Here is a 24,953-nt window from a genome sequence, read left to right as displayed (position 1 = left end):
CCAGAGCCGCCATAACACCACTACCCAGAGCCGCCATAACCGCATTAATGAGAGCCACCGTAACTCCCACAACCCAGTCACTGTAACCCCACTACCCACTGCCACCGTAACTCACTACCCAGAGTCACCGTAAGCCCCACTATCCATAGCCAGCGTAACCCCACTACCCAGAGCCACCATAATCCCACGACCCAGAGCCACCGTAACCCCTACTACCCAGAGCCACCGTAAACCCACTACCCAGAGCCACCGTAACCCCACTACGCAGGGTCAGCGTAACCCGACTACCCAGATCCACCGTAACCCCACTACCCAGAGCCACCATAATCCCACTACCCAGAGCCACTGTAACCCCACGACCCAGAGCCACCATAATCCCACGAACCAGAACCACCGTAACCCCCACGACCCAGAACCACCATAAAACCACCACCCAGAGCCGATGTAACTCCCAATACCCAGAGTCACCGTAACCCCACTACCCATTGCCACCGTAACTCTCACTACCCAGAGTCACCGTAAGCCCCACTATCCATAGCCACCGTAACTCCATTATCCAGATCCATCGTAACCCCACTACCCAGAGCCACCGTAACCCTACTACACAGAGCCACCATAATCCCACGACCCAGAGCCACCATAACTCCACTATCCAGAGCCACCGTAACCCCAGCCTGTGTAGAGGCCTTTCTAGTTGGGACGTGCCTTTGTTTTTGATAATTTGAACACAGCTTAAATGTACTTATAAATACCACTGCTACTATTATTCTACGTTCTAAAAAATTCCAAATTCTGAAAGTGACTGGTCCACAGGATGTCGGATAAACGATTGAGCACCTGGAGACAGAAAGAATAAAGAGTTAGAGAAGAGAAATCAAACTATTATATAAACACAATATCGTAACAGTCAAATGACAACAAGGTCGTAAAAACATCAACAATTATAACATATGGCGAATTGTAAAAAGTAACAAAATTATATAATACGATAAATTCTATCCTCTCCCCTTCTGAGCCACCGTAACCCGACTACCCAGAGCCATCATAACCTCACGACCCAGAGCCACCATAACTCCACTACACAGAGCTGACGTAATCCCACCACCCAGAGGCGCCATAACCCCATCACACAGAGGTGCCGTAACCTCACCACCAAGAGCCGCGGTAAACCCACCATCCTGAGCCGCCGTAGCCCCAACACCAAGAGCTGCCCTAACCCCACGACGCAGAGCCTCCGTAACCGCACGACCCAGATCTGCCGTAACCGCACTATCCAGAACCGCCTAACCCCACTACTAAGAACCGCCGTAACCCCACTACCCAAACCTCCGTAACCCCACTACCCAGAGCCGCCGTAACCCAGCCACCCAGAGCTACCGTAACCCCACTACCTTGAGGCACCGTAACCCCCACTACCCAGAGCCACCGTAACCACACTACCCAGAGGCACCGTAACACCACTACCTAAAGCCACCGTAACCCCCACTACCCAGAACCAGTGTAACCCCACTACCCAGAATCACCGTAACCCCACGACCCTGAGCCACCGTAACCTCACTACCCAGAGACAACATAACCCCACTAACCAGAGTCTCCGTAAAACCACTACCCAGAGCTGCTATAACTCCGTAAACCCAGTAGCCAGAGCCGCCGTAAACCCACTAGCCAGAGCTGCCGTAACCACTCTATCCAGAGCCGCCGTAACCCCACGACCCAGAGCCACCGTAACCCCCAAACCCAGAGTCACCGTAACCCCACTATCCAGAGCCACTGTAACTCCACGACACAGAGCCACTATAATCCCACGACCCAGAAGCACCGTAACCCCCACGAACTAGAGCCACCGTAACCCCACTACCGAGTCCCACCGTATGGCGCCTCTGGGTCGTGGGTTTATGGTGGCTCTGGGTAGTGGGAGTTACGGTGACTCTGGGTTGAGGGGTTACGGTGGCTCTGGGTAGTGGAGTTACAGTGGCTCTGGGTAGTGGGGTTACGGTGACTCTGGGTTTGGGGGTTACGGTGGCTCTGGGTCGTGGGGTTACGGCGGCTCTGGGTAGAGTGGTTACGGCAGCTCTGGATAGTGGGTTTACGGCGGCTCTGGCTACTGGGTTTACGGAGTTATAGCAGCTCTGGGTAGTGGTTTTACGGTGGCTCTGGTTAGTGAGGTTATGTTGCCTCTGGGTAGTGAGGTTACGGTGGCTCAGGGTCATGGGGTTACGGTGATTCTGGGTAGTGGGGTTACACTGGTTCTGGGTAGTGGGGGTTACGGTGGCTTTAGGTAGTGGTGTTACGGTGCCTCTGGGTAGTGTGGTTACGGTGGCTCTGGGTAGTGGGGGTTACGGTGGCTCTAGGTAGTGGGGTTACGGTAGCTCTGGGTGGTTGGGTTACGGCGGCTCTGGGTAGTGGGGTTACGGAGGTTTGGGTAGTGGGGTTACGGCGGTTCTTAGTAGTGGGGTTAGGCGGTTCTGGATAGTGTGGTTACGGCAGATCTGGGTCGTGCGGTTACGGAGGCTCTGCGTCGTGGGGTTACGGCAGCTCTTGGTGTTGGGGCTACGGCGGCTCTGGATGGTGGGTTTACCGCGGCTCTTGGTGGTGAGGTTACGGCGCCTCTGTGTGATGGGGTTATGGCGCCTCTGGGTGGTGGGGTTACGGCAGCTCTGTGTAGTGGAGTTATGTTGGCTCTGGGTCGTGGGGTTATGGTGGCTCTGGGTCATGGGGTTATAGCGGCTCTAGGTAGTGGGGTTACTGCGGCTCTGGGAGGTGGGGTTACGGCGGCACTGGCTAGTGGGGTAACGGCGGCTCTGGGTTGTGGTGTCATGCTGGCTCTGGGTAGTGGGGTTACAGCGGATGTGGGTAGTGGGTTTACGCTGGCTCTGGGTAGTGGGGTTACGGCGGCACTGGCTAGTGGGTGTACGGCCGCTCTGGGTCGTGGGTTTACGGCGGCTCTGGTTCGAGGGTTATGGCGGCTCTGGGTCGAGGTGTTACGGCAGCGTGCTGTCGTGGGGTTATTGTGGCTCTGGGTAGTGGGGTTACGGCGGCTCTGGCTCGAAGGGTTACGGCGGATCTGGGCCGTGTGTTTACGGCGGCTCTGTTTCATGGGGTTACGGTGGCTCTGGTTAGTGGGGTTACGATGGCTCTGGTTAGTGGGGTTACGGTGGCTCTGGGTAGTGGGGTTACAGCTGCTCTGGGTACTGGTGTTACTGCGGCTCTGGTTAGTGGGGTTACGGTGGCTCTGGGTAGTGGGGTAACAGCGGCTTTGGGTACTGGTGTTACGGCGGCTCTGGTTAGTGCGGTTACAGCGGCTCTGGGTAGTGGGGTTACGACGGTTCTGGGTAGTGGGGTTACGGTGGCTCTGAGTAGTGGGGTTGCGGTGGCTCTGGGTAGTGGGGTTACGGCGGCTCTGGGTTGTGGGGTTACAGCGGATGTGGGTAGTGGGTTTACGCTGGCTCAGCGTAGTGTTTTTACGGTGGCTCTGGGTAGTGGGGTTACGGCAGTTCTTAGTAGTGGGGTTAGGCGGTTCTGGATAGTGCGGTTACGGCAGATCTGGGTCGTGCGGTTACGGAGGCTCTGCGTCGTGGGGTTAGGGCAGCTCTTGGTGTTGGGGCTACGGCGGCTCTGGATGGTGGGTTTACCGCGGCTCTTGGTGGTGAGGTTACGGCGCCTCTGTGTGATGGGGTTATGGCGCCTCTGGGTGGTGGGATTACGTCAGCTCTGTGTAGTGGAGTTATGGTGGCTCTGGGTCGTGAGGTTATGATGGCTCTGGGTAGTCGGGTTACGGTGGCTCAGAAGGGGAGAGGATAGAATTTATCGTATTATATAATTTTGTTACTTTTTACAATTCGCCATATGTTATAATTGTTGATGTTTTTACGACCTTGTTGTAATTTGACTGTTACGATATTGTGTTTATATAATAGTTTGATTTCTCTTCTCTAACTCTTTATTCTTTCTGTCTCCAGGTGCTCAATCGTTTATCCGACATCCTGTGGACCAGTCACTTTCAGAATTTGGAATTTTTTAGAACGTACAATAATAGTAGCAGTGGTATTTATAAGTACATTTAAGCTGTGTTCAAATTATCAAAAACAAAGGCACGTCCCAACTAGAAAGGCCTCTACACAGGCTGGGGTTACGGTGGCTCTGGATAGTGGAGTTATGGTGGCTCTGGGTCGTGGGATTATGGTGGCTCTGTGTAGTAGGGTTACGGTGGCTCTGGGTAGTGGGGTTACGATGGATCTGGATAATGGAGTTACGGTGGCTATGGATAGTGGGGCTTACGGTGACTCTGGGTAGTGAGAGTTACGGTGGCAATGGGTAGTGGGGTTATGGTGACTCTGGGTATTGGGAGTTACATCGGCTCTGGGTGGTGGTTTTACGGTGGTTCTGGGTCGTGGGGGTTACGGTGGTTCTGGTTCGTGGGATTATGGTCGCTCTGGGTCGTGGGGTTACAGTGGCTCTGGGTAGTGGGATTATGGTGGCTCTGGGTAGTGGGGTTACGGTGGATCTGGGTAGTCGGGTTACGCTGATCCTGCGTAGTGGGGTTACGGTGGCTCTGGGTAGTGGGTTTACGGTGGCTCTGGGTAGTAGGGGTTACGGTGGCTCTGTGTAGTGGGGTTACGGTGGCTCTGGGTCGTGGGATTATGGTGGCTCTGGGTAGTGGGGTTACGCTGGCTATGGATAGTGGGGCTTACGGTGACTCTGGGTAGTGAGTTACGGTGGCAGTGGGTAGTGGGGTTACGGTGACTGGGTTGTGGGAGTTACGGTGGCTCTCATTAATGCGGTTATAGCGGCTCTGGGTAGTGGTGTTATGGCGGCTCTGGTTCGTGGGGTTATGGCGGCTTTGGGATGTGGGGTTACGGCGGCTCTGTATTTTGTGGTTAAAGTGCCTGTGGGTAGTGCGGTTATGGCGGCTCTGGTTCGTGGGGTTATGGCAGCTCTGGGTAGTGGGGTTACTGTGGCTCTGGCAGGTGGAATTACGGTGGCTCTGGGAAGTAGGGGTTACGGTGGCTCTGGGAAGTGGGGGTTACGGTGGCTGTGGGTCGTGGTGGTTACTGTGGCTCTGGGTCGTGGGGTTATGGCGGCTCTGGGTCTTGGGGTTACGGCGGCTCTGGGTCGTGGGGTTACAGTGGATCTGTGTAGTGGGATTACTGTGATTCTGGGTAATCGGGATACAGTGGCTCTGGGAAGTAGGGGTTACGGTGGCTCTGGGTAGTGGGGGTTCGGTGGCTCTGGGTAGTGGGTTTACGGCGTCTCTGTGTAGTGGAGTTACGGTGGCTCTGGGTAGTAGAGTCACAGTGGCTCTGGGTAGTGGGGTTAAGGCGGCACTGTGTAGTGGGGTATGTCGGCTCTGGGTATTGGGGTTATGCCAGCTCAGGGTATTGGGGTTATGGCGGCTCTGGGTAGTGGGGCTATGGCGGCTCTGGGTTGTGGGGTTACGGCGGGTCTGGGTAGTGGGTTTAAGGCGGCTCTAGGTAGTGGGGTTACGTTGGCTCTGGGTAGTGGGGTTACGGCGGCTCTGGTTAGTGGGGTTACGACGGCTCTGGGTAGTGGAGTTACGGCGGCTCTGGGTAGTGGGGTTATGTCGGCTCTGGCTAGTGGGGTTATGGCGTCTCTGGGTAGCGAGGTTACTGCAGCTCTGGCTAGTGGATTTACGGCGGCTCTGGCTTGTGGGTTTATGGAGTTACAGCCGCCCTGGGTAGTTGTTTTACGGTGGCTCTGGATGTGGGGTATGTTGGCTCTGGGTAGTGAGGTTAAGGCATCTCTGGGTAGTGGGTTTACGACGACTCTGGGTAGTGGAGTTACGGTGGCTCTGGGTAGTGGGGGTACGGTGTCTCTTGCTAGTGGGGTTACGGCAGCTCTGGATAGTGCAGTTACGGCGACTCTGGGTCGTGGGGTTACGGCGGCTTTGGGTCGTGGGGTTACGGCGGCTCTGGATTAATGCGGTTATGGCGGCTCTGGGTAGTGGGTTTACGGTGTCTCTGGGTTGTGGGGTTAAGGCGGCTCTGGGTAGTGGGGTTACGGAGACTCTGGGAGGTGGGGTTTCGGCAGCTCTGGCTCGTGGTGGTAAAGTGGCTCGGGTTCGTAGGGTTACGGCGGCTCAGGGTGCTGGGGTAATGGCAGGTCTGGATCATATGGTTACGGCAGCACTGGGGAGTGGGGTTACGGTGGCTCTGGGTAGTGGGGTTAAGACGGCTCTGGGTAGTGGGGTTATGGCGGCTCTGGGTATTGGGATTACGGCAGCTCTGGGTCGTGGGGTTATGGTGGCTCTGGGTCGTGGGGTTATGGTGGCTCTGGGTCGTGAGGTTATGGTGGCTCTGGGTAGTCGTGTTACGGTGGCTCAGAAGGGGAGAGGATAGAATTTGTCGTATTATATAATTTTGTTACTTTTTACAATTCGCCATATGTTATAATTGTTGATGTTTTTACGACCTTGTTGTCATTTGACTGTTACGATATTGTGTTTATACAATAGTTTGATTTCTCTTCTCTAACTCTTTCTTCTTTCTGTCTCCAGGTGCTCAATCGTTTATCCGACATCCTGTGGACCAGTCACTTTCAGAATTTGGAATTTTTTAGAACGTAGAATAATAGTAGCAGTGGTATTTATAAGTACATTTAAGCTGTGTTCAAATTATCAAAAACAAAGGCACGTCCCAACTAGAAAGGCCTCTACACAGGCTGGGGTTACGGTGGCTCTGGATAGTGGAGTTATGGTGGCTCTGGGTCGTGGGATTATGGTGGCTCTGTGTAGTAGGGTTACGGTGGCTCTGGGTAGTGGGGTTACGATGGATCTGGATAATGGAGTTACGGTGGCTATGGATAGTGGGGCTTACGGTGACTCTGGGTAGTGAGAGTTACGGTGGCAATGGGTAGTGGGGTTACGGTGACTCTGGGTATTGGGAGTTACATCGGCTCTGGGTGGTGGTTTTATGGTGGTTCTGGGTCGTGGGGGTTACGGTGGTTCTGGTTCGTGGGATTATGGTGGCTCTGGGTAGTGGGATTATGGTGGCTCTGGGTAGTGGGGTTACGGTGGATCTGGGTAGTCGGGTTACGCTGACCCTGCGTAGTGGGGTTACGGTGGCTCTGGGTAGTGGGTTTACGGTGGCTCTGGGTAGTAGGGGTTACGGTGGCTCTGGGTCGTGGGATTATGGTGGCTCTGGGTAGTGGGGTTACGCTGGCTATGGATAGTGGGGCTTACGGTGACTCTGGGTAGTGAGTTACGGTGGCAGTGGGTAGTGGGGTTACAGTGACTGGGTTGTGGGAGTTACGGTGGCTCTCATTAATGCGGTTATGGCGGCTCTGGGTAGTGGTGTTATGGCGGCTCTGGTTCGTGGGGTTATGGCGGCTTTGGGATGTGGGGTTACGGCGGCTCTGGATTTTGTGGTTAAAGTGCCTGTGGGTAGTGGGGTTATGGCGGCTCTGGTTCGTGGGGTTATGGCAGCTCTGGGTAGTGGGGTTACTGTGGCTCTGGCAGGTGGAATTACGGTGGCTCTGGGAAGTAGGGGTTACGGTGGCTCTGGGAAGTGGGGGTTACGGTGGCTGTGGGTCGTGGTGGTTACTGTGGCTCTGGGTCGTGGGGTTATGGCGGCTCTGGGTCTTGGGGTTACGGCGGCTCTGGGTCGTGGGGTTACAGTGGATCTGTGTAGTGGGATTACTGTGATTCTGGGTAATCGGGATACAGTGGCTCTGGGAAGTAGGGGTTACGGTGGCTCTGTGTAGTGGGGGTTCGGTGGCTCTGGGTAGTGGGTTTACGGCGTCTCTGTGTAGTGGAGTTACGGTGGCTCTGGGTAGTAGAGTCACAGTGGCTCTGGGTAGTGGGGTTAAGGCGGCACTGTGTAGTGGGGTATGTCGGCTCTGGGTATTGGGGTTATGCCAGCTCAGGGTATTGGGGTTATGGCGGCTCTGGGTAGTGGGGCTATGGCGGCTCTGGGTTGTGGGGTTACGGTGTCTCTGGGTTGTGGGGTTAAGGCGGCTCTGGGTAGTGGGGTTACGGAGACTCTGGGAGGTGGGGTTTCGGCAGCTCTGGCTCGTGGTGGTAAAGTGGCTCGGGTTCGTAGGGTTACGGCGGCTCAGGGTGCTGGGGTAATGGCAGGTCTGGATCATATGGTTACGGCAGCACTGGGGAGTGGGGTTACGGTGGCTCTGGGTAGTGGGGTTAAGACGGCTCTGGGTAGTGGGGTTATGGCGGCTCTGGGTATTGGGATTACGGCAGCTCTGGGTCGTGGGGTTATGGTGGCTCTGGGTCGTGGGGTTATGGTGGCTCTGGGTCGTGAGGTTATGGTGGCTCTGGGTAGTCGTGTTACGGTGGCTCAGAAGGGGAGAGGATAGAATTTGTCGTATTATATAATTTTGTTACTTTTTACAATTCGCCATATGTTATAATTGTTGATGTTTTTACGACCTTGTTGTCATTTGACTGTTACGATATTGTGTTTATACAATAGTTTGATTTCTCTTCTCTAACTCTTTCTTCTTTCTGTCTCCAGGTGCTCAATCGTTTATCCGACATCCTGTGGACCAGTCACTTTCAGAATTTGGAATTTTTTAGAACGTAGAATAATAGTAGCAGTGGTATTTATAAGTACATTTAAGCTGTATTCAAATTATCAAAAACAAAGGCACGTCCCAACTAGAAAGGCCTACTAGGAGGGGTTATGGTGGCTCTGGCAAGTGGGTTTACGATGGCTCTGGATAGTGGAGTTACGGTGGCTCTGTGTAGTGGGGTTACGGTGGCTCTTGGTCGTGGGATTATGGTGGCTCTGGGTAGTAGGGTTACGGTGGCTCAGGGTAGTGGGGTTACGCTGGCTATGGATAGTGGGGCTTACGGTGACTCTGGGTAGTGAGAGTTACGCTGGCTATGGATAGTGGGGCTTACGGTGACTCTGGGTAGTGAGAGTTACGGTGGCAATGGGTAGTGCGGTTACGGTGACTCTGGGTAGTGGGAGTTACAGTGGCTCTGGGTAGTGGGGTTATGGTGGCTCTGGGTAGTGGGGTTACGGTGGATGTGGGTAGTCAGGTTACGCTGACCCTGCGTAGTTGGGTTACGGCGGCCTTGTGTAGTGGAGTTACGGTGGCTCTGGGTTGTAGAGTTATGGTGGCTCTGGGTAGTGGGGTTTGGCGGCTCTGTGTAGTGGGGTACGGAGGCTCTGGGTAGTGGGTTTACGGCAGCTCTGGGTATTGGGTTTACGGCGGCTCTGGGTAGTGGGGTTATGGCGGCTCTGTGTAGTGGGGTTACGGCGTCTCTGGGTAGTGGGGTTAAGGCGGGTCTGGGTAGTGGGGTTACGGTGGATCTGGGTAGTCAGGTTACGCTGACCCTGGGTAGTTAGGTTACGTTGGCTCTGGGTAGTGGGGTTACGGTGTCTCTGGGTAGTGGGGGTTACGGTGGCTCTGGGTAGTGGGGTTACGGTGGCTCTGGTTAGGTGGTTACGGTGATTCTGGGTAGTGGGGTTACGGTGGCTCTGGGTAGTGGGGTTACGGAGGCTCTCGGTCGTGGGGTTACGGCAGCTCTTGGTTGTGGAGTTACGGTGGCTCTGGGTGGTGGTGTTACGGCAGCTCTGGATGGTGGGTTTTTTCGGCGCCTCTGGGTGGTGGGGTTACAGTGGCTCTGATTGGTGGCGTTACGGCGGCTCTGGGTAGTGGGGGTTACCGTGGCTCTGGGTAGTGATGTTACGGTGGCTCTGGGTAGTGGGGTAAGGTGATTCTGGATAGTGGGGATACGGCGACTGGGTGGTCAGGATACGGCGGTTATGGCGGCTCTGGATGGTGGTGTTACGGCGACTCTGGTTGGTGAGGTTAACGGTGGCTCTGTATAGTGGGGTTACGGTGTGTCTGGGTAGTGGGGTTACGGCGGCTCAGGATAGTGCCGTTACGGCGTCTCTGGGTCGTGGGGTTACGGCGGCTCTGGATTTTGTGGTTAAAGTGCCTGTGTGTAGTGGGTTTACGGTGGCTCTGATTAATGCGGTTATGGCGGCTCTGGGTAGTGGTGTTATGGCGGCTCTGGTTCGTGGGGTTATGGCGGCTCTGGGTTGTGGGGTTACGGCGGCTCTGGATTTTGTGGTTAAAGTGCCTGTGGGTAGTGGGGTTATGGCGGCTCTGGTTCGTGGGGTTATGGCGGCTCTGGGTCTTGGGGTTACGGCGGATCTGGGTCGTGGGGTTACAGTGGCTCTGTGTAGTGGGATTACTGTGATTCTGGGTAATCGGGATACAGTGGCTCTGGGTAGTGGGGTTACGGTGGCTCTGGGTAGTGGTGTTACCATGGCTCTGGGTAGTGGGGTTACGTTGATTCTGGGTACTGGGGATCAAGTGGTTCTGGGTAGTGGGGTTATGGTGGCTCTGGGAAGTAGTGGTTACGGTGGCTCTGAGTAGTGGGGGTTTGGTGGCTCTGGGTAGTGGGTTTACGGCGTCTCTGTGTAGTGGAGTTACGGTGGCTCTGGGTAGTAGAGTCACAGTGGCTCTGGGTAGTGGGGTTAAGTCGGCTCTGGGTAGTGGGGTATGTCGGCTCTGGGTATTGGGGTTACGCCAGCTCAGGGTATTGGGGTTATGGCGGCTCTGTGTAGTGGGGTTAAGGCGGCTCTGGGTAGTGGGGTTATGGCGGCACTAGGTAGTGGGGTTAAGTTGGCTCTGGGTAGTGGGGTTTGGCGGCTCTGTGTAGTGGGGTACGGAGGCTCTGGGTAGTGGGGTTACGGCAGCTCTGGGTATTGGGTTTACGGCGGCTCTGGGTAGTGGGGTTATGGCGGCTCTGTGTAGTGGGGTTACGGCGTCTCTGGGTAGTGGGGTTAAGGCGGGTCTGGGTAGTGGGGTTACGGTGGATCTGGGTAGTCAGGTTACGCTGACCCTGGGTAGTTAGGTTACGTTGGCTCTGGGTAGTGGGGTTACGGTGTCTCTGGGTAGTGGGGGTTACGGTGGCTCTGGGTAGTGGGGTTACGGTGGCTCTGGTTACGTGGTTACGGTGATTCTGGGTAGTGGGGTTACGGTGGCTCTGGGTAGTGGGGTTACGGAGGCTCTCGGTCGTGGGGTTACGGCAGCTCTTGGTGGTGGTGTTACGGCAGCTCTGGATGGTGGGTTTTTTCGGCGCCTCTGGGTGGTGGGTTTACAGTGGCTCTGATTGGTGGCGTTACGGCGGCTCTGGGTAGTGGGGGTTACCGTGGCTCTGGCTAGTGATGTTACGGTGGCTCTGGGTAGTGGGGTAAGGTGATTCTGGATAGTGGGGATACGGCGACTGGGTTGTCAGGATACGGCGGTTATGGCGGCTCTGGATGGTGGTGTTACGGCGACTCTGGTTGGTGAGGTTAACGGTGGCTCTGGGTAGTGTTGTTACGGTGGCTCTGTATAGTGGGGTTACGGTGTGTCTGGGTAGTGGGGTTACGGCGGCTCAGGATAGTGCCGTTACGGCGTCTCTGGGTCGTGGGGTTACGGCGGCTCTGGTTCGTGGGGTTATGGCGGCTCTGGGTTGTGGGGTTACGGTCGCTCTGGCTGGTGGAATTACAGTGGCTCTGGGAAGTAGGGTTTACGGTGGCTCTGGGAAGTGGGGGTTACGGTGGCTGTGGGTCGTGGTGGTTATCGTGGCTCTGGGTCGTGGGGTTACGGCGGCTCTGTGTAGTGGGATTACTGTGATTCTGGGTAATCGGGATACAGTGGCTCTGGGTAGTGGGGTTACGGTGGCTCTGGGTAGTGGTGTTACCATGGCTCTGGGTAGTGGGGTTACGTTGATTCTGGGTACTGGGGATCAAGTGGTTCTGGGTAGTGGGGTTATGGTGGCTCTGGGAAGTAGGGGTTACGGTGGCTCTGGGTAGTGGGGGTTTGGTGGCTCTGGGTAGTGGGTTTACGGCGTCTCTGTGTAGTGGAGTTACGGTGGCTCTGGGTAGTAGAGTCACAGTGGCTCTGGGTAGTGGGGTTAAGTCGGCTCTGGGTAGTGGGGTATGTCGGCTCTGGGTATTGGGGTTACGCCAGCTCAGGGTATTGGGGTTATGGCGGCTCTGTGTAGTGGGGTTATGGCGGCTCTGGTTTGTGGGGTTACGGCGGGTCTGGGTAGTGGGGTTAAGGCGGCTCTGGGTAGTGGGGTTATGGCGGCTCTAGGTAGTGGGGTTAAGTTGGCTCTTGGTAGTGGAGTTACGGTGGCTCTGGGTAGTGGGGTTACGACGGCTCTGGGTAGTGGAGTTACGGCGGCTCTGGGTAGTGGGGTTACGTCGTCTCTGGGTAGTGGGGTTACTGCAGCTCTGGCTAGTGGATTTACGGCGGCTCTGGCTTGTGGGTTTACAGAGTTACAGCTGCCCTGGGTTGTTGTTTTACGGTGGCTCTGGATGTGGGGTATGTTGGCTCTGGGTAGTGAGTTTAAGGCATCTCTGGGTAGTGGGTTTACGACGGCTCTGGGTAGTGGAGTTACGGTGGCTCTGGGTAGTTGGGGTACGGTGTCTCTGGGTAGTGGGGCTACGGCAGCTCTGGATAGTGCAGTTACGGCGACTCTGGGTCGTGGGTTTACGGCGGCTTTAGGTCGTGGGTTTACGGCGGCTCTGGATTAATGCGGTTATGGCGGCTCTGGGTAGTGGGGTTGTGGCAGCTCTGGGTAGTGGGGTTACGGCGACTCTGGGAGGTGGGGTTTCGGCAGCTCTGGCTCGTGGTGGTAATGCGGCTCTGGTTCGTAGGGTTACGGCGGCTCAGGGTGCTGGGGTTATGGCAGGTCTGGATCATGTGGTTACGGCAGCACTGGGTGGTGGGGTTACAGTGGCTCTGGGTAGTGGTGTTAAGACGGCTCTGGGTAGTGGGGTTATGGCGGCTCTGAGTATTGGGATTACGGCAGCTCTGGGTATTGGGGTTATGGCGGCTCTGGGTAGTGGGGTTATGTCGGCTCTGGGTAGTGGTGTTACGGTGACTCTGGGTGGTGGGGTTCACGGTGGCTCTGGTTAGTCGTGTTACGGTTGCTCTGGGTAGTGTGGTTACGGTGGCTCATGGGTAGTGGGGTTACTGCAGATCTGGGTAGTGAGAGATATGGTGGCAATGGGTAGAGGGGTTATGGTGGCTCTGGGTAGTGGGATTACAGAGACTCTGGGTAGTGGGAGTTACGGTGGCTCTGGGTGGTGGGGTTACATCCGCTCTGGCAAGTGCATTTACGGTGGCTCTGGTTCGTGGGGATTATGGTGGCTCTGGGTCGTGGGGTTACAGTGGCTCTGCGTAGTGGGGTTATGGTGGCTTTGGGTAGTGGGGTTACGGTTGATCTGGGTAGTCGGGTTACGCTGACCCTGGGTAGTTAGGTTACGGTGGCTCTGGGTAGTGGGTTTACGGTGTCTCTGGGTAGTGGGGGTTACGGTGGCTCTGGGTAGTGGGGTTACGGTGGCTCTCTTTAGGTGGTTACGGTGGCTCTGGTTAGGTGGTTACGGTGATTCTGGGTAGTGGGGTTATCGTGGCTCTGGTTAGTGGGGTTACGGAGTCTCTCGGTCTTGGGGTTACGGCGGCTGCTGGTTGTGGATTACGGCGGCTCTGGGCGGTGGTGTTACGGCAGCTCTGGATCGTGGGTTTTTTCGGCGCCTCTGGGTGGTGGGGTTACGGTGGCTCTGGGAAGTGGGGGTTACAGTGGCTCTGGGTAGTGATGTTACGGTGGTTCTGGGTAGTGGGGTTACGGTGATTCTGGGTAGTGGGGATACGGCGACTGGGTGGTCATGATACGGCGGTTATGGCGGCTCTGGATGGTGGTGTTACGGCGACTCTGGGTGGTGAGGTTAACGGTGGCTCTGGGTAGTGGGGTTACGGTGTGTCTGGGTAGTGGGGTTACGGCGGCTCTGGATAGTACGGTTACGGCGACTCTGGGTCGTGGGGTTACAGCGGCTCTGGGGCGTAGGGTTACGACGGCTCTGTATTTTGTGGTTAAAGTGCCTGTGTGTAGTGGGGTTACGGTGGCTCTGATTAATGCGGTTACAGCGGCTCTGGGTAGTGGTGTTACGGCAGCTCTGGGCAGTGGGGTTATGGCGAATCTGGGAGGTGGGGTTTCGGCGGCACTGGGTAGTGGTGTTATGGCGGCTCTGGTTCGTGGGTTTACGACGGCTCAGGGTAGTGTGGTTACGGTGACTCTGGGTAGATGGGTTATGGCTGCACTTGGTAGTGTGGTTACGGCGGCTCTGGGTAGTGGGGTAACGGTGGCTCTGGGTAGTGGAATTACGGTGGCTCTGGGATGTAGGGGTTACGGTGTCTGTGGGTAGTGGCGGTTAACGTGGCTCTGGGTCGTGGGGTTACGGCGGCTCTGGGTCGTGGGGTTACAGTGGCTCTGTGTAGTGGGATTACTGTGATTCTGGGTAATCGGGATACAGTGGCTCTGGGTAGTGGGGTTACGACGGCTCAGGGTAGTGGGGTTACGGTGACTCTGGGTAGTTGGGTTATGGCTGCACTTGGTAGTGTGGTTACGGCGGCTCTGGGTAGTGGGGTAACGGTGGCTCTGGTTAGTGGAATTACGGTGGCTCTGGGATGTAGGGGTTACGGTGTCTGTGAGTAGTGGCGGTTAACGTGGCTCTGGGTTGTGGGGTTACGGCGGCTCTGGGTCGTGGGGTTACAGTGGCTCTGTGTAGTGGGATTACTGTGATTCTGGGTAATCGGGATACAGTGGCTCTGCGTAGTGGGGGTTCGGTGGCTCTGGGTAGTGGGGTTACGGCGTCTCTGTGTAATGGAGTTACGGTGGCTCTGGGTAGTAGAGTCACGGTGGCTCTGGGTAGTGGGGTTAAGGCGGCACTGTGTAGTGAGGTATGTCGGCTCTGGGTATTGGGGTTAAGGCAGGTCTGGGTAGTGGGGTTATGGCGGCTCTGGGTAGTGGGGTTATGGCGGCTCTGGGTAGTGGGGTTACGGCAGCTCTGGGTAGTGAGGTTAAGGCATCTCTGGGTAGTGGGGTTACGACGGCTCTGGGTAGTGGAGTTACGGCGGCTCTGGGTAGTGGGGTTACGGCGTCTCTGTGTAATGGAGTTACGGTGGCTCTGGGTAGTGGAGTTACAGCGGCTCTAGGTAGTGGGATTACAGCGGCTCTGGGTAGTGGTTTTACGGTGGCTCTGTGTAGTGGGGTTATGTTGGCTCTGGGTAGTGAGGTTACGGTGGCTCAGGGTCGTGGGGTTACGGCGGCTCTGGGTAGTGGTGTTACGGCAGCTCTGGGCAGTGGGGTTATGGCGAATCTGGGAGGTGGGGTTTCGGCGGCACTGGGTAGTGGTGTTATGGCGGCTCTGGTTCGTGGGTTTACGACGGCTCAGGGTGCTGGGGTTATGTCAGGTCTGGATCGTGCGGTTACGCGGCTCTGGGTAGTGGGGTTTACGGCGGCACTGGGTAGTGTGGTTACGGCGGCTCTGGGTAGTGGGGTTACGGTGACTCTGGGTAGTTGGGTTATGGCGGCTCTTGGTAGTGTGGTTACGGCGGCTCTGGGTAGTGGGGTAACGGTGGCTCTGGGTAGTGGAATTACGGTGGCTCTGGGAAGTAGGGGTTACGTTGGCTCTGGGATGTAGGGGTTACGGTGTCTGTGGGTAGTGGCGGTTAACGTGGCTCTGGGTCGTGGGGTTACGGCGGCTCTGGGTCGTGGGGTTACAGTGGCTCTGTGTAGTGGGATTACTGTGATTCTGGGTAATCGGGATACAGTGGCTCTGGGTAGTGGGGTTACGGTGGCTCTGCGTAGTGGGGTCTACGGAGGCTTTGGGTAGTGGTGTTACGGTGGCTCTGGGTAGTGGTGTTACCGTGGCTCTGGGTAGTGGGATTACTGTGGCTCTGGGAAGTAGGGGTTACGGTGGCTCTGGGTAGTGGGGGTTCGGTGGCTCTGGGTAGTGGGGTTACGGCGTCTCTGTGTAATGGAGTTACGGTGGCTCTGGGTAGTAGAGTCACGGTGGCTCTGGGTAGTGGGGTTATGGCGGCTCTGTGTAGTGGGGTTACGGCGTCTCTGGGTAGTGGGGTTAAGGCGGGTCTGGGTAGTGGGGTTACGGTGGATCTGGGTAGTCAGGTTACGCTGACCCTGGGTAGTTAGGTTACGTTGGCTCTGGGTAGTGGGGTTACGGTGTCTCTGGGTAGTGGGGGTTACGGTGGCTCTGGGTAGTGGGGTTACGGTGGCTCTGGTTAGGTGGTTACGGTGATTCTGGGTAGTGGGGTTACGGTGGCTCTGGGTAGTGGGGTTACGGAGGCTCTCGGTCGTGGGGTTACGGCAGCTCTTGGTTGTGGAGTTACGGTGGCTCTGGGTGGTGGTGTTACGGCAGCTCTGGATGGTGGGTTTTTTCGGCGCCTCTGGGTGGTGGGGTTACAGTGGCTCTGATTGGTGGCGTTACGGCGGCTCTGGGTAGTGGGGGTTACCGTGGCTCTGGGTAGTGATGTTACGGTGGCTCTGGGTAGTGGGGTAAGGTGATTCTGGATAGTGGGGATACGGCGACTGGGTGGTCAGGATACGGCGGTTATGGCGGCTCTGGATGGTGGTGTTACGGCGACTCTGGTTGGTGAGGTTAACGGTGGCTCTGTATAGTGGGGTTACGGTGTGTCTGGGTAGTGGGGTTACGGCGGCTCAGGATAGTGCCGTTACGGCGTCTCTGGGTCGTGGGGTTACGGCGGCTCTGGATTTTGTGGTTAAAGTGCCTGTGTGTAGTGGGTTTACGGTGGCTCTGATTAATGCGGTTATGGCGGCTCTGGGTAGTGGTGTTATGGCGGCTCTGGTTCGTGGGGTTATGGCGGCTCTGGGTTGTGGGGTTACGGCGGCTCTGGATTTTGTGGTTAAAGTGCCTGTGGGTAGTGGGGTTATGGCGGCTCTGGTTCGTGGGGTTATGGCGGCTCTGGGTCTTGGGGTTACGGCGGATCTGGGTCGTGGGGTTACAGTGGCTCTGTGTAGTGGGATTACTGTGATTCTGGGTAATCGGGATACAGTGGCTCTGGGTAGTGGGGTTACGGTGGCTCTGGGTAGTGGTGTTACCATGGCTCTGGGTAGTGGGGTTACGTTGATTCTGGGTACTGGGGATCAAGTGGTTCTGGGTAGTGGGGTTATGGTGGCTCTGGGAAGTAGTGGTTACGGTGGCTCTGAGTAGTGGGGGTTTGGTGGCTCTGGGTAGTGGGTTTACGGCGTCTCTGTGTAGTGGAGTTACGGTGGCTCTGGGTAGTAGAGTCACAGTGGCTCTGGGTAGTGGGGTTAAGTCGGCTCTGGGTAGTGGGGTATGTCGGCTCTGGGTATTGGGGTTACGCCAGCTCAGGGTATTGGGGTTATGGCGGCTCTGTGTAGTGGGGTTATGGCGGCTCTGGTTTGTGGGGTTACGGCGGGTCTGGGTAGTGGGGTTAAGGCGGCTCTGGGTAGTGGGGTTATGGCGGCACTAGGTAGTGGGGTTAAGTTGGCTCTGGGTAGTGGGGTTTGGCGGCTCTGTGTAGTGGGGTACGGAGGCTCTGGGTAGTGGGGTTACGGCAGCTCTGGGTATTGGGTTTACGGCGGCTCTGGGTAGTGGGGTTATGGCGGCTCTGTGTAGTGGGGTTACGGCGTCTCTGGGTAGTGGGGTTAAGGCGGGTCTGGGTAGTGGGGTTACGGTGGATCTGGGTAGTCAGGTTACGCTGACCCTGGGTAGTTAGGTTACGTTGGCTCTGGGTAGTGGGGTTACGGTGTCTCTGGGTAGTGGGGGTTACGGTGGCTCTGGGTAGTGGGGTTACGGTGGCTCTGGTTACGTGGTTACGGTGATTCTGGGTAGTGGGGTTACGGTGGCTCTGGGTAGTGGGGTTACGGAGGCTCTCGGTCGTGGGGTTACGGCAGCTCTTGGTGGTGGTGTTACGGCAGCTCTGGATGGTGGGTTTTTTCGGCGCCTCTGGGTGGTGGGTTTACAGTGGCTCTGATTGGTGGCGTTACGGCGGCTCTGGGTAGTGGGGGTTACCGTGGCTCTGGCTAGTGATGTTACGGTGGCTCTGGGTAGTGGGGTAAGGTGATTCTGGATAGTGGGGATACGGCGACTGGGTTGTCAGGATACGGCGGTTATGGCGGCTCTGGATGGTGGTGTTACGGCGACTCTGGTTGGTGAGGTTAACGGTGGCTCTGGGTAGTGTTGTTACGGTGGCTCTGTATAGTGGGGTTACGGTGTGTCTGGGTAGTGGGGTTACGGCGGCTCAGGATAGTGCCGTTACGGCGTCTCTGGGTCGTGGGGTTACGGCGGCTCTGGTTCGTGGGGTTATGGCGGCTCTGGGTTGTGGGGTTACGGTCGCTCTGGCTGGTGGAATTACAGTGGCTCTGGGAAGTAGGGTTTACGGTGGCTCTGGGAAGTGGGGGTTACGGTGGCTGTGGGTCGTGGTGGTTATCGTGGCTCTGGGTCGTGGGGTTACGGCGGCTCTGTGTAGTGGGATTACTGTGATTCTGGGTAATCGGGATACAGTGGCTCTGGGTAGTGGGGTTACGGTGGCTCTGGGTAGTGGTGTTACCATGGCTCTGGGTAGTGGGGTTACGTTGATTCTGGGTACTGGGGATCAAGTGGTTCTGGGTAGTGGGGTTATGGTGGCTCTGGGAAGTAGGGGTTACGGTGGCTCTGGGTAGTGGGGGTTTGGAGGCTCTGGGTAGTGGGTTTACGGCGTCTCTGTGTAGTGGAGTTACGGTGGCTCTGGGTAGTAGAGTCACAGTGGCTCTGGGTAGTGGGGTTAAGTCGGCTCTGGGTAGTGGGGTATGTCGGCTCTGGGTATTGGGGTTACGCCAGCTCAGGGTATTGGGGTTATGGCGGCTCTGTGTAGTGGGGTTATGGCGGCTCTGGTTTGTGGGGTTACGGCGGGTCTGGGTAGTGGGGTTAAGGCGGCTCTGGGTAGTGGGGTTATGGCGGCTCTAGGTAGTGGGGTTAAGTTGGCTCTTGGTAGTGGAGTTACGGTGGCTCTGGGTAGTGGGGTTACGACGGCTCTGGGTAGTGGAGTTACGGCGGCTCTGGGTAGTGGGGTTACGTCGTCTCTGGGTAGTGGGGTTACTGCAGCTCTGGCTAGTGGATTTACGGCGGCTCTGGCTTGTGGGTTTACAGAGTTACAGCTGCCCTGGGTTGTTGTTTTACGGTGGCTCTGGATGTGGGGTATGTTGGCTCTGGGTAGTGAGTTTAAGGCATCTCTGGGTAGTGGGTTTACGACGGCTCTGGGTAGTGGAGTTACGGTGGCTCTGGGTAGTTGGGGTACGGTGTCTCTGGGTAGTGGGGCTACGGCAGCTCTGGATAGTGCAGTTACGGCGACTCTGGGTCGTGGGTTTACGGCGGCTTTAGGTCGTGGGTTTACGGCGGCTCTGGATTAATGCGGTTATGGCGGCTCTGGGTAGTGGGGTTGTGGCAGCTCTGGGTAGTGGGGTTACGGCGACTCTGGGAGGTGGGGTTTCGGCAGCTCTGGCTCGTGGTGGTAATGCGGCTCTGGTTCGTAGGGTTACGGCGGCTCAGGGTGCTGGGGTTATGGCAGGTCTGGATCATGTGGTTACGGCAGCACTGGGTGGTGGGGTTACAGTGGCTCTGGGTAGTGGTGTTAAGACGGCTCTGGGTAGTGGGGTTATGGCGGCTCTGAGTATTGGGATTACGGCAGCTCTGGGTATTGGGGTTATGGCGGCTCTGGGTAGTGGGGTTATGTCGGCTCTGGGTAGTGGTGTTACGGTGACTCTGGGTGGTGGGGTTCACGGTGGCTCTGGTTAGTCGTGTTACGGTTGCTCTGGGTAGTGTGGTTACGGTGGCTCATGGGTAGTGGGGTTACTGCAGATCTGGGTAGTGAGAGATATGGTGGCAATGGGTAGAGGGGTTATGGTGGCTCTGGGTAGTGGGATTACAGAGACTCTGGGTAGTGGGAGTTACGGTGGCTCTGGGTGGTGGGGTTACATCCGCTCTGGCAAGTGCATTTACGGTGGCTCTGGTTCGTGGGGATTATGGTGGCTCTGGGTCATGGGGTTACAGTGGCTCTGCGTAGTGGGGTTATGGTGGCTTTGGGTAGTGGGGTTACGGTTGATCTGGGTAGTCGGGTTACGCTGACCCTGGGTAGTTAGGTTACGGTGGCTCTGGGTAGTGGGTTTACGGTGTCTCTGGGTAGTGGGGGTTACGGTGGCTCTGGGTAGTGGGGTTACGGTGGCTCTCTTTAGGTGGTTACGGTGGCTCTGGTTAGGTGGTTACGGTGATTCTGGGTAGTGGGGTTATCGTGGCTCTGGTTAGTGGGGTTACGGAGTCTCTCGGTCTTGGGGTTACGGCGGCTGCTGGTTGTGGAGTTACGGCGGCTCTGGGCGGTGGTGTTACGGCAGCTCTGGATCGTGGGTTTTTTCGGCGCCTCTGGGTGGTGGGGTTACGGTGGCTCTGGGAAGTGGGGGTTACAGTGGCTCTGGGTAGTGATGTTACGGTGGTTCTGGGTAGTGGGGTTACGGTGATTCTGGGTAGTGGGGATACGGCGACTGGGTGGTCATGATACGGCGGTTATGGCGGCTCTGGATGGTGGTGTTACGGCGACTCTGGGTGGTGAGGTTAACGGTGGCTCTGGGTAGTGGGGTTACGGTGTGTCTGGGTAGTGGGGTTACGGCGGCTCTGGATAGTACGGTTACGGCGACTCTGGGTCGTGGGGTTACAGCGGCTCTGGGGCGTAGGGTTACGACGGCTCTGTATTTTGTGGTTAAAGTGCCTGTGTGTAGTGGGGTTACGGTGGCTCTGATTAATGCGGTTACAGCGGCTCTGGGTAGTGGTGTTACGGCAGCTCTGGGCAGTGGGGTTATGGCGAATCTGGGAGGTGGGGTTTCGGCGGCACTGGGTAGTGGTGTTATGGCGGCTCTGGTTCGTGGGTTTACGACGGCTCAGGGTAGTGTGGTTACGGTGACTCTGGGTAGATGGGTTATGGCTGCACTTGGTAGTGTGGTTACGGCGGCTCTGGGTAGTGGGGTAACGGTGGCTCTGGGTAGTGGAATTACGGTGGCTCTGGGATGTAGGGGTTACGGTGTCTGTGGGTAGTGGCGGTTAACGTGGCTCTGGGTCGTGGGGTTACGGCGGCTCTGGGTCGTGGGGTTACAGTGGCTCTGTGTAGTGGGATTACTGTGATTCTGGGTAATCGGGATACAGTGGCTCTGGGTAGTGGGGTTACGACGGCTCAGGGTAGTGGGGTTACGGTGACTCTGGGTAGTTGGGTTATGGCTGCACTTGGTAGTGTGGTTACGGCGGCTCTGGGTAGTGGGGTAACGGTGGCTCTGGTTAGTGGAATTACGGTGGCTCTGGGATGTAGGGGTTACGGTGTCTGTGAGTAGTGGCGGTTAACGTGGCTCTGGGTTGTGGGGTTACGGCGGCTCTGGGTCGTGGGGTTACAGTGGCTCTGTGTAGTGGGATTACTGTGATTCTGGGTAATCGGGATACAGTGGCTCTGCGTAGTGGGGGTTCGGTGGCTCTGGGTAGTGGGGTTACGGCGTCTCTGTGTAATGGAGTTACGGTGGCTCTGGGTAGTAGAGTCACGGTGGCTCTGGGTAGTGGGGTTAAGGCGGCACTGTGTAGTGAGGTATGTCGGCTCTGGGTATTGGGGTTAAGGCAGGTCTGGGTAGTGGGGTTATGGCGGCTCTGGGTAGTGGGGTTATGGCGGCTCTGGGTAGTGGGGTTACGGCAGCTCTGGGTAGTGAGGTTAAGGCATCTCTGGGTAGTGGGGTTACGACGGCTCTGGGTAGTGGAGTTACGGCGGCTCTGGGTAGTGGGGTTACGGCGTCTCTGTGTAATGGAGTTACGGTGGCTCTGGGTAGTGGAGTTACAGCGGCTCTAGGTAGTGGGATTACAGCGGCTCTGGGTAGTGGTTTTACGGTGGCTCTGTGTAGTGGGGTTATGTTGGCTCTGGGTAGTGAGGTTACGGTGGCTCAGGGTCGTGGGGTTACGGCGGCTCTGGGTAGTGGTGTTACGGCAGCTCTGGGCAGTGGGGTTATGGCGAATCTGGGAGGTGGGGTTTCGGCGGCACTGGGTAGTGGTGTTATGGCGGCTCTGGTTCGTGGGTTTACGACGGCTCAGGGTGCTGGGGTTATGTCAGGTCTGGATCGTGCGGTTACGCGGCTCTGGGTAGTGGGGTTTACGGCGGCACTGGGTAGTGTGGTTACGGCGGCTCTGGGTAGTGGGGTTACGGTGACTCTGGGTAGTTGGGTTATGGCGGCTCTTGGTAGTGTGGTTACGGCGGCTCTGGGTAGTGGGGTAACGGTGGCTCTGGGTAGTGGAATTACGGTGGCTCTGGGAAGTAGGGGTTACGTTGGCTCTGGGATGTAGGGGTTACGGTGTCTGTGGGTAGTGGCGGTTAACGTGGCTCTGGGTCGTGGGGTTACGGCGGCTCTGGGTCGTGGGGTTACAGTGGCTCTGTGTAGTGGGATTACTGTGATTCTGGGTAATCGGGATACAGTGGCTCTGGGTAGTGGGGTTACGGTGGCTCTGCGTAGTGGGGTCTACGGAGGCTTTGGGTAGTGGTGTTACGGTGGCTCTGGGTAGTGGTGTTACCGTGGCTCTGGGTAGTGGGATTACTGTGGCTCTGGGAAGTAGGGGTTACGGTGGCTCTGGGTAGTGGGGGTTCGGTGGCTCTGGGTAGTGGGGTTACGGCGTCTCTGTGTAATGGAGTTACGGTGGCTCTGGGTAGTAGAGTCACGGTGGCTCTGGGTAGTGGGGTTAAGGCGGCTCTGTGTAGTGGGGTACGTCGGCTCTGGGTATTGGGGTTAAGGCAGGTCTGGGTAGTGGGGTTATGGCGGCTCTGGGTAGTGGGGTTATGGCGGCTCTGGGTAGTGGGGTTACGGCGGCTCTGGGTAGTGGGGTTAAGGTGGCTCTGGGTATTGGGATTATGGCGGCTCTAGGTAGTGGGGTTACGTTCGCTCTGGGTAGTGAGGTTAAGGCATCTCTGGGTAGTGGGGTTACGACGGCTCTGGGTAGTGGAGTTATGGCGGCTCTGGGTAGTGGGGTTACGGCGTCTCTGTGTAATGGAGTTACGGTGGCTCTGGGTAGTGGAGTTACGGCGGCTCTGGGTCGAGGTGTTACGGCGGATCTGCTTCGAGGGGTTATGGCGGCTCTGGGTCGATGTGTTACGGCAGCGTGGGGTCGTGGGGTTATGGTCGCTCTGGGTAGTGAGGCTTACGGTGGCTCTGGGTAGTGGGGGTTACGGTCGCTCTGGGAAATGGGGTTACGGCGGCTCTGGGTCGTGGGCCACCGAAACCCTACTACCCATGCAAGCGTAACCCCACTACCCAGAATCACCATAACCCCACTACCCAGAGCTGCCGTAACGCCATACCCAGAGCCGCCGTAACCCCACGACACTGAGCCACCGTAACCTCACTACCCAGAGCCAACATAACCCCACAACCCAGAGCCACCGTAAAACCACTACCCAGAGCCGCTGTAACTCCATAACGTCACTAGCCAGAGCCGCCGTAAATCCACTTGCCAGAACTGCCGTAACCTCTCTACCCAGAGCCACCGTAACCCCTACTTCCCAGAGCCACCGTAATTCCACTACCCAGAGCCACCGTAACCACACTACACAGAGCCGCCGCAACCACACTACCAAGAGCCGCCATAACACAACTACCCAGAGTCACCGTAACCCCACTACCCAGAGCCGCCGTAACCACACTACCCAGTGACGCCATAACCCCAATACCCAGAGCCGCCTTAACCCCACTACCCAGAGCCACCCTGACTCTACTACCCAGAGCCACCGTAACTCCACTACCCAGAGCCACCGTAACCCCTACTTCCCAGAGCCACTTGATCCCCATTACCCAGAATCACCGTAACCACACTACCCAGAGCCACGGTAAAACTACTACCCAGAGCCACCGTAACCCCACTACCCAAAACCTCCGTAACCCCCACTACCCAGAGCCACCGTAACCCCACTACCCAGAACCACTGTATCCCGATTACCCAGAATCACAGTAATCCCACTACACAGAGCTCCTGTAACCCCACGACCCAGAGCCACGGTAACCACCACTAACCATAGCCACCATAACCCCTACTTCCCACAGCCACCGTAACCCCTACTTCCCACAGCTACCTTAATCCCACGACCCAGAGCCACCGTAACCCCACTACCCAGAGCCGCCGTAACCCCACGAACCAGAGCCGCCGTACCACCACGAGCCAGAGCTGCTGAAACCCCACCTCCCAGTGTCGCCGTAACCCCACTACCCAGAGCTGCCGTAACCTCACTACCCAGAGCCGCCATAACCGCATTAATCAGACCCGCCGTAACCCCACTACCCACAGGCACTTTAACAACACAATCCAGAGCCGCCGTAACCCCACGACCCAAAGCCGCAGTAACCCACGACCCAGAGTCGCCGTAACGGCACTATCCAGAGCTGCCGTAACCCCACATCCAGAGCCACCGTAAAACCACTACCCAGGGCCGCTGTAACTCCGTAAACCCACAAGCCTGAGCCGCCGTAAACCCACTAGCCAGAGCTGCCGTAAACTCTCTACCCAGAGACGCCGTAACCCCACTATCCAGAGCCGCCGTAACTCCACTAGCCAGAGCCGTCGTAACTCCACTACCCAGAGATGCCTAAACCTCACTACCCAGAGCCACCGTAACCCCACTACCCAGAGCCAACGTAACCCCACTACCTAGAGCCGCCATAACCCCACTACCCAGAGCCACCGTGACTACTACCCAGAGCCACCGTAACCCCACTACCCAGAGCCGCATAACCCCACTACCCAGAGCCGCCATAACCCCAGCATCTTGAGCTGCCGTAACCCCAATACCCAGAGCCGACGTACCCCACTACCCTGAGCCGCATTAACCCCACTACCCAGAGCCACCGTGACTCTACTACCCAGAGCCACCGTAACCCCACTACCCAGAACCGCTGTAACCCCACTACCCAGAGCCGCCGTAACCCCACTAACCAGAGCCACCGTAACCCCATGAAACAGAGCTGCTGTAAACACACGGACCAGATCCGCCATAACCCCACGAGCCAGAGCCGCCATAACCCCAGTACCCAGAGCCACCATAACCCCACGACCCCATGCTGCCGTAATACCTCGACCCAGAGCCGCCAT

The 24,953-nt window shown here is 57.0% G+C and overlaps 1 protein-coding gene across 1 annotated transcript; it reads right to left on the bottom strand.

Annotated features, from left to right (window-relative positions):
* Nucleotides 1–139: 139 nt before the first annotated feature.
* On the bottom strand, nt 140–24,953 carry LOC138750328 (mucin-5AC-like). Its single transcript, XM_069912407.1, has 17 exons — nt 24,798–24,953; nt 22,872–22,998; nt 20,142–20,341; nt 19,733–19,812; nt 19,274–19,617; nt 18,064–18,213; nt 17,816–18,020; nt 16,368–16,478; nt 13,614–13,724; nt 12,576–12,919; nt 11,366–11,515; nt 11,118–11,322; nt 9,718–9,828; nt 5,557–5,737; nt 4,715–4,816; nt 2,915–3,136; nt 140–163 (listed from the first exon to the last, which is right to left on the bottom strand). Exons 1-17 carry the CDS (start codon nt 24,951–24,953, stop codon nt 140–142), a joined length of 2,823 nt encoding a protein of 940 aa, XP_069768508.1.

This window comes from Narcine bancroftii, unplaced genomic scaffold, assembly GCF_036971445.1.
Source record: "Narcine bancroftii isolate sNarBan1 unplaced genomic scaffold, sNarBan1.hap1 Scaffold_117, whole genome shotgun sequence".
Taxonomy (NCBI): domain Eukaryota; kingdom Metazoa; phylum Chordata; class Chondrichthyes; order Torpediniformes; family Narcinidae; genus Narcine; species Narcine bancroftii.
This window is presented reverse-complemented; position numbering and strand designations above follow the sequence as displayed.